The following is a 7716-nucleotide window of genomic DNA, read 5'->3' as shown; positions in this document are numbered from 1 at the left end:
CCCCAGAGTGGTAGCACCCCTCACGGGTTTGCTGTGAGCATTAAATGAGGGGACGTAGGGGAAGTGACTCACACGCACAGCACAAAAATCACTTAGCAAAAATCACAAACCCCCGATCACCCTCATTTCATAATAGGAGCTCATGTGGTCCAGTGTTGGCATTTTACCTGCATCTCATTTGCTTCTCAAGACAGGCAGGTGAGATGGGTCTCCCTGTATTCAACACAAAGATTCACACACCAGCTGCCCAAAGCTCACCCCCCACATCCTCAGAACGGAGACCAGCATCCGAAACCGGTCCCTTCCACCCCCACTTCACCCGTTCTCCCCACCAGGCATTCAAGAGACAAACGGGGAAACGTACAGCTCCCCAAGGGTAACAGAGCCCAAGAAAAACACTTCCAGTTACTATCAGGCACTGAAGTTTATTATTTCACACAAAAGTTAGAGGCCAAGGCCACAGTGTTGTTAAACACCTCCCTCCCCACCCCACCCCCAAAATTCACCCCAACTCTGCTATAAAAACAGAACATAACAAAATACCACAGTTCAGGTGGAGCCAGGAACAAAGAGTGGCTCCAACAGAAACAAGACAAACACAAGACACAACATTGTTGCACATTTATATGAAACTCGCCACGGCCCACAGAGAAGGCGGTCATGGCATATCAAGGAGACCGTGGACCCAGGGCATCTGGAGGTTCAAGACAGCTGCCACTTCCGGCCATGTCTTCTGGGCTCTGCTGCAGGAACTGGGAGTGCTGAGGGGCCAGGCAGGATGCTCATCCCACTTTGGAAGTTCGTGTCAGTGAGCTGGATGTGCTTTTGGTTGGGGAAGATGATGTCACAGACTCCCTTTCCAAAGACAGGGATGCAGGGACAGGGTGGGGGGCACAGACAGCCCCCCATGCCTAAGGTAAGGAAGCCAGCCAAGAGATATTCCCTCTCCAGAAAGCGGGCCCTCCACTGGACACAGCTCACAGCGTAAGGAGCCAGCGCCCTTGCATTCACATGACATAAAACCCCACAGCAACCGTTGCCACCAGAAAGCTGAGCGTAAGGACCCATCGGAGGAGCGGTGCCTGGGAGAGAAGGCTGAGCTGGGGCTTCCCTCTCGGAGTCTCCGTGGGAGTCGAGTCTGAAAGAGAGAGGGGTGCAATGTCACCAACAGGTGGACAGAGGTGGGGCGTATGGGAGGTCACAGAAAAACACAGCAAAAGGGCCTCAGCAGTCTCTAGTACAGTCCCTGCTCAATGCCAGGATTCTGCTAGCGCAGACAGGGAGCCCTCTGGCCACTGCTTGGATACCTCCAAAGACAGGGAGCTTACTACTTCTCCAAGCTGTCCACTTTTCCATTTTCAGCCAGCCCACATTGGGAGAACACACCCTCCAGGAGCACTCGAGGGGCCCACACTGCGTGAGGGTAAAGACCCCTCCCCCCTACCAGGTAGCTCATCCCATCCCATCAGGACTGGCCTCCTTCCCAAGTTCCCAAGCACAATTCCACCAACAGAGGGTTCCACGTGGTCCCAGCTCAGGTGGGGAAGCCACAGGGCAGGTGGGGGAGGGTGGCTACAGGAGCAAAGGCTTCAGTAACCTGCCAAGCAGGCAGCTGGGCTTCACCTCTCTGTTCACCGCGACCCCCCCACACCCGAGCCACAATCCCGCCCAACCGTGTGTCAGGCTCGGTGAGGGTATATTTCGTGGAGCACTTTGGTCTTTCTGGAAGTTTTCCAGATATTCTCTCAGCACATGTCCCTCTCCGAGGCACATGAGGGAGGGACTGACGTGCAATAAGACCCAGGGGTTCCTTGTCTTCCCGGTGTCCCATGGCACGGTAACAGCTACAACCACTCCCAGCCACCCTGCCCCACATCAGGCGGTCTCTGCTCAGGAACCATGAAAGGGCCGAAAAAAAGCATCTAAATTAAGAGGCTCATGGGGCACCTGGATGGCTCAGTCGGTTGAACATCCGACTCTTGATCTCAGCTCAGGTCACAACCTCAGGGTCGTGAGTTCAAGCCCCACGTTGGGCTCCGCCCACACACAAAAAGAGGCTCTGCCCATGACTCCTGAGGGTCCTCTGTGTGCACGTCTGTACTTGCAGCCAGTGAACTAGAACTTGTTGGCCGCCCTTGATTTTAGAGATGGCGAGACTGAGGGTGCACAGCTGGCCCTGAGCCACACTCCGAAAGATGGCCCCAGGCCCCTGTGCCCACGCTCTACTTCTACTTAAAATACTCAGAAGACAGACACAGACAGCTGGGCCCCGGGCTCGCCTCCCACAGAGCCCATCCCGGGGGGCAGGCCTCACCTTGCGCCCCGCTGCCAACCCGCCGGCGCAGCCCCGGGGCCTGCGAGGGGCTCTGGTCCTCGGCGTCCCGGCTCAGCAGCTCCTGCAGCTCCTCAAACAGCTACAAGACAGAAGACACGCGAGCCCGCCCCAGTGAGAGATGGCGCTGGGCCCTGGCCGAAGGTGGTATGTTACGTTGTGCTAGGAAATCTCGAGGACTTCACGAAATCGTTAAGAAAAATATTGAGCAGTCCCATTCCCGTCACCCAGCTTTTGAGAGAAAATGTGACAGGTGCATCTGCGTCGCCTGCTTGCTCCTCCCCTCGTGCTCGCAGGCCACCAGCATCCTGCCGTGAGGGCATCTTGTTCATGCCCTTCTCCCGTGTCCTGGCCACGCCTGCGCCGCCCGGGACCCCCCGCAGTGCCAACCTGGCCACACGCACACACGACGGCAATGCTGTGGTGGAGGGCTGTCGCAGAGGGCTACGGCAGCGCCTGTCACATCCCCAAAGGAATACAGCTGACACAACAGGGCCAGCCCTGTGGCAGCCCCTGCCATCGGGCCTCGATGGGTATGAACTCACTTGAGCCTCCCAACAACTCTAAGAGGCGGGGGCTGTTATAGCCCCATTTTACAGACGGGGCAACTGAGGCGAGAGCAGCCAGCTGGTCAGTGGCAGAACCGGAAGCCTGGCTTCACCACGACCCACAGCCCCTTCCACTGTGCAGAACCATCCCCAGAGCAGCCAGGGAGGGGGGGGGGGGGGAGAGGGTGCAGCGGCGGGGGGAGGGGGGGGACAGCGGCCGCCCCGGGCTGCCAGACCCTCACCTGAATGTTGAGCAGGAACGCAGTCTTGGCCTCCTCGAGGACTCGCTGCCTGACCTCGGGGGTCATCTCCAGAGAGTTCATGCGGGAGCGGTAGAGCTGCTTGAACTTCGTGGGGCTGGCGATGTTGGGGAAGGTGAAGAAGTCCACCCCCTCCCCGGAGCTGGGCAGGGCCAGGGCCTTCTGAGCGATCTTCTTGAGGACCTGGCCCCCCGACAGGTCGCCGAGGTAGCGGGTGTAGGCATGGGCCACCAGCAGCTCCGGCTGCCTGCGCCCCACGTCCTGGAGCCTCCGCACGTAGCGTCGCGTGGCCTGTGTGTAGGGGATGGCCTCCTGCCAGCGGGCTCCGTACCAGAAGGCCATGTCCCGCTCCAGGGTAGCCTTGCGGTGCAGCTCTTCTGGGAAGTAAAGGGGGGCGTAGACCGGGTTGTCCCGGTTGCGCTCGATCTCCTCCTCCAGGGCCACGTAGATGTGGTAAAGAGAGGCCATCACCAGCTGAAACGGTCAAACGAGCAGGTCAGGCTGCTGGCCTCGTGCAAGAACCCCACCCAGCCCCTTCGTGGCTGCCTTGGCGAGACCCTCGGGGACTCCCCAGGCTGGGCTCCCACCTGCTGCTGGCCACCGCCCCCCCCCCCTCCAGTGGAACCGAAAACACTTTCACTCCACTGGATGAACGCGCAGCCTAACTTATTCCTTATAAAACCCCAACAGAGGAGTTGCTATCCCCGCTTTACAGGAAAGGAAACTAGGCTTGGAGAGCATAGGAGACGGTGAGACCTCACAGGAGTGAGAATGAAAACTCGAGTCAGGCCGAGGCGTTGCTAGGAGCCAGCCCAGCTCTGGAGCGAGGGAGGACCTGAATGAAAGCCTTCCCGGGAGCCTCCCAGCGCCTCCGGACTTTGACCTCCGATTCTCCTTCCCCGAGACCCACTCTGAACTCCAGCACCTCCAGAGGCTGGGCTGGGGGGACCCACTCAGCACACCTTGGCTTGGGGATCTCCCATTACACATTAATGCTCTAGTCTGAGTTTGAAGGAGGACCAAGTTTAGATGTTCCGGTTGAGGTTTCCGACTTATTTCTGAGCCATGAACCTTCTCAGTGGGGCAGAAAGCCAGGCAGCCGGATACAAAACAGCCTGGGTTATCGAGCGTGCCGACCTGGTTCTAACCTCAGCTCCCTGGGCTGTGTGACCCTGGGTAAGCCACCCGCCCTCTCTGGGTCATGGAAGGTCCGAGCGACTGTCCCATCAAGCCCTGGTCCCCTCCCCTGCCAAAGGGGACAATGATGTCCTAAAGGGGGCTGATGTGAGAGTCAAGCAGGGTGACACAGCTCAAGTACTAGACAGAGGCTGGCACTTGGCCCTCAATTCCGAGGCTGTGGTGATAAATGCCCCCTCCATCAGCATCCTCTATGTGAGCACTGGGTTCTCTCCCGGATCTTCGTGCCCACTTTGGACTCAGCGGCTTAGAGGCAAGATCCAAAGTCCCAGTGGCTGGGGATGGAATACCCCGGCAGTCACCTCCCCGGATCCTGCTGCCCGCAGCCACAGTCCAACACCTGGGTATATGCCATCTTCTTGAGAGAGGGAGGAGGAGGACGGGGAGAGGGAGCCAAGACTGGATGCGGTAGCCAAGGGCCTGACCCCCTAGCACTGTATGACACGTGTCACCGAAGCATCTCTCCGGTTGGAAGGGGGAGGGTGCAGGCCGCAAAAGAGAGGGGTGTCAGGGGTCGGGGGATAGAGCTCCCTACCCCACACCCTCTGTTCAACCTGAACAAGCCTCTCCTCGCACTGATGTCTGAACACCCAACACCTGCCCCATTGGGTGTTCGCCTTCTATTTGCGTGAATTCCTCAGCCGTGCTGGGAAACAGCAAAATCCATGCCTAGCAGAGAGCAGGTGCTTAAGAAGACCCTGCTGTGGAAATCCCACTTCACAGAGGAGATGCCCACAATCTTCCTGTGAGCAAGGGGTTGTGCTCGGCCTCGAACCCATGCCACCCCTTACCCTCAGAGGCACATCAGAATTAGGTCAGGGGCTAGCTTTGAAGGGAAACCAGCCTCGGTGTGATTGCAGCCTTTCCCATTTACCTGCTGGCTGTGTGACCTCCCGCTAGCTACTTCACCTCTCTGAGCCTGCCCTTCCTCGTCTTCCTTACCCAGAGCTGAGGCACAGATTAGAAATGGAGTGAGTAAAATGCCCAGCACAGAACAGGGGTTCAGGTGATGACTCTGGTACCCTAGCCCCTCACGGCACTACACAGCACGCTGTCAATTTGCTACGTGACCTTGAGTAGGTCACCTGCCCTCTTTAAGCCTCAATGTCATCTGCAACATGATTCCCTTGGACATGCCCCTCTGGTCCCTCAGCATCCCTGGTCCCAACCCCCACTTAAACCACTGGCCTGAGCACCTCGGACACACACCCGTCACACCCTCCAGCAGGGCTGGTCCCACCAGGCCACATACCTTAAAGCCTTTTTGGGTCACCTGGCCCTTCTGGAAGTTCTTCATGAACTCGGCATTCTCCGCCTGGACGTGCACCTCCTTGGTGGCCTCCTTCAGGGCCTCTGACAAATCCTGGGGCATGCTGCAGAGGGGAGGGAGGGAGGGAGGGAGGGTGAACAAGGATGGCTCTGAGCAGGGTTCCTCCCAACGCTGAGTTTCTGAGGATGCCACCTGCCCATCAGCAGGCCTTCGAGCGGTATCAGGCTTCTCTGCAGAAGTAAGTCCAGCCTGCCATCTGATACACAGGCAAGGTTCCCAACTACCTTAGGATGCAGCCCCATCAACACGCTCCAAGTCATACGACCAATTGGGAAATCCTGGTACCAGTTATTGTTTGGGGGGGGCGGTTTGCAACACCCAGGGAGAAGTAGCCCCAGCAGTATGAACATTCATATTTTATATGAACATTCATATTTAATAAAAACATTCATATTTTATATCATAATTGCTTTGATTGACTTGAGACCCAAATTTAATTCATTTATTCTATTGACATTTCACACTCAAATCCCTTACAATGTTACACCCATCATAAAAGCACTTGGGTTAAAAAATCTGCAAAACTCTGTTTTACTCAAAGAAAAAGTCCCTTTCTGGGAGTATTTCTGCCCCATGTCCGTCTCCACCTCCCACAGAATTGTCTTTTCTCCTTTCTTTCCCGTACTCCTTCCAGAAACATCACCCTGGTTCTATACATGCTCATCAAACTCTTGGGAGAAGGGAAGGGGCCAGACTTGGAGGTGGACAGACTGTGGTTCAAATCCCAGCTTGGACACCTGCTAGCCAGGGGGCCTTGGGCTTCTTGCCTCCCTGAACTGTGCAGTGCTCATCTGTAAAATGGGGGACAGGACAGCCACGGTGGTGTCTGGTTCAGGTGCTGGACCGCTAGTGAGAGGAGGATGTGGCCACCAGGGGGCTCTGGCAAGAGAACCAGCCGCTGTCACCCAGGCTCCTCGGCAGCCCCAGGGATTCTAGATTAAGCAGAGAGCACCTCCAAGGACAGTAAAAAGTCCAAAAAAAGAAAAAAAAAGATACCATAGGGACACTCCCATCTGGTTACCCACCCTGTGCCAGGGAGTCAGACGTGTAAATCACCTTTCATCCCTCTAATCACCCCACCCGACGAGACCGAAACCGGGCTCCTCCTTATTCCAAAGCCCAAGGGACTCAGCGAAGAGGCTTCCCGGCTCTGTCTCGGAGAGGGACTGCAGACCACAGCTAGGCGGCACGACAGGGGCCGCCCTCCCGGGAGAGACCGATCCCCCGCGCCCCGCGCCCCGCGCCCGGCGCTTGCCTGTCGGGCTGCGGGCGCTCCATCCAGCCGGCGCTCGGTGCGGGCTCCGCTGCGGGCTCCGACGTCTCCGGACGCGCAGAAGGACGTGCGAGACTGGCTGTGCCGAGCGCGGCCGCGCCGTCCATTTATCCCAGCGGCGGGTCACGTGGTGGCGGTCAGCAGCTGATCCCCACATTCGGCCCGACGTTGCAACACCCGCGCCGCGCCCGCCCCAGGCCAGCGGGGGCGGAGGGGGAGCGGTCATATGACCCAAGGAAAACAAAGCAATTTAAAACAGGACGCTTAAAAAAAAAACAAAAAAAAAACACCTCTTGTGGAAATCTGAGCGGCTGTGTGATTTCGTCCCTTCCAGAGGCCCCCATGGCAGGACGGGACTTGCGCACCCTGGGATTCTGAAAGGTCCAGAAAGCTGGGAGGCTAGTGGGCAACGGCCGGGACTTACCAGCCCCAGACCCTGCCTGCTGTCCCCTCCTCCCCGTGCTGGGAGCCTGCTCTCCCTAGACGTCACCTCTCCCCAGGGGATCCTGCACTGACAGCCTGCGTCCTTATTCTCACTTTATATGTACATTTAGGACCTTTTTTTTTTTTTTTGAGCACCTACTAAGTGTTAGAGACTGTATTGTGTTTATGGTTCCTCCCTACAACTATTCTCTAGGGTAGATCACTACCATTTTACAGACGGGGAAACTGAGGCAGGGGGCGATGAAGTGGCGTTCCCGGGGTCACACATAAAGCAGGAAACTGGGACCCAAACCTGGGAGTGAGTCGAAGTCTGCCCTCCTCCTCCAAGCTGT

At 57.4% G+C, this 7716-nt stretch overlaps 1 protein-coding gene across 1 annotated transcript; it reads right to left on the bottom strand.

The window, feature by feature from the left end:
- Window positions 1-405: 405 nt before the first annotated feature.
- On the bottom strand, window positions 406-7137 carry HMOX1 (heme oxygenase 1). Its single transcript, XM_032416705.1, has 5 exons — window positions 6923-7137; window positions 5590-5710; window positions 3123-3614; window positions 2315-2414; window positions 406-1138 (listed from the first exon to the last, which is right to left on the bottom strand). The coding sequence occupies exons 1-5, from the start codon at window positions 7045-7047 to the stop codon at window positions 1008-1010; spliced, it is 969 nt and encodes a 322-aa protein (XP_032272596.1). The 5' UTR covers window positions 7048-7137; the 3' UTR covers window positions 406-1007.
- Window positions 7138-7716: the final 579 nt, after the last annotated feature.

This window comes from Phoca vitulina, unplaced genomic scaffold (genome assembly GCF_004348235.1).
Source record: "Phoca vitulina isolate PV1807 unplaced genomic scaffold, GSC_HSeal_1.0 scaffold19, whole genome shotgun sequence".
Classification (NCBI taxonomy): Eukaryota; Metazoa; Chordata; class Mammalia; order Carnivora; family Phocidae; genus Phoca; species Phoca vitulina.
The sequence above is the reverse complement of the archived record's forward strand: the minus strand, read 5'-3'. Positions and strand labels throughout refer to the sequence as shown.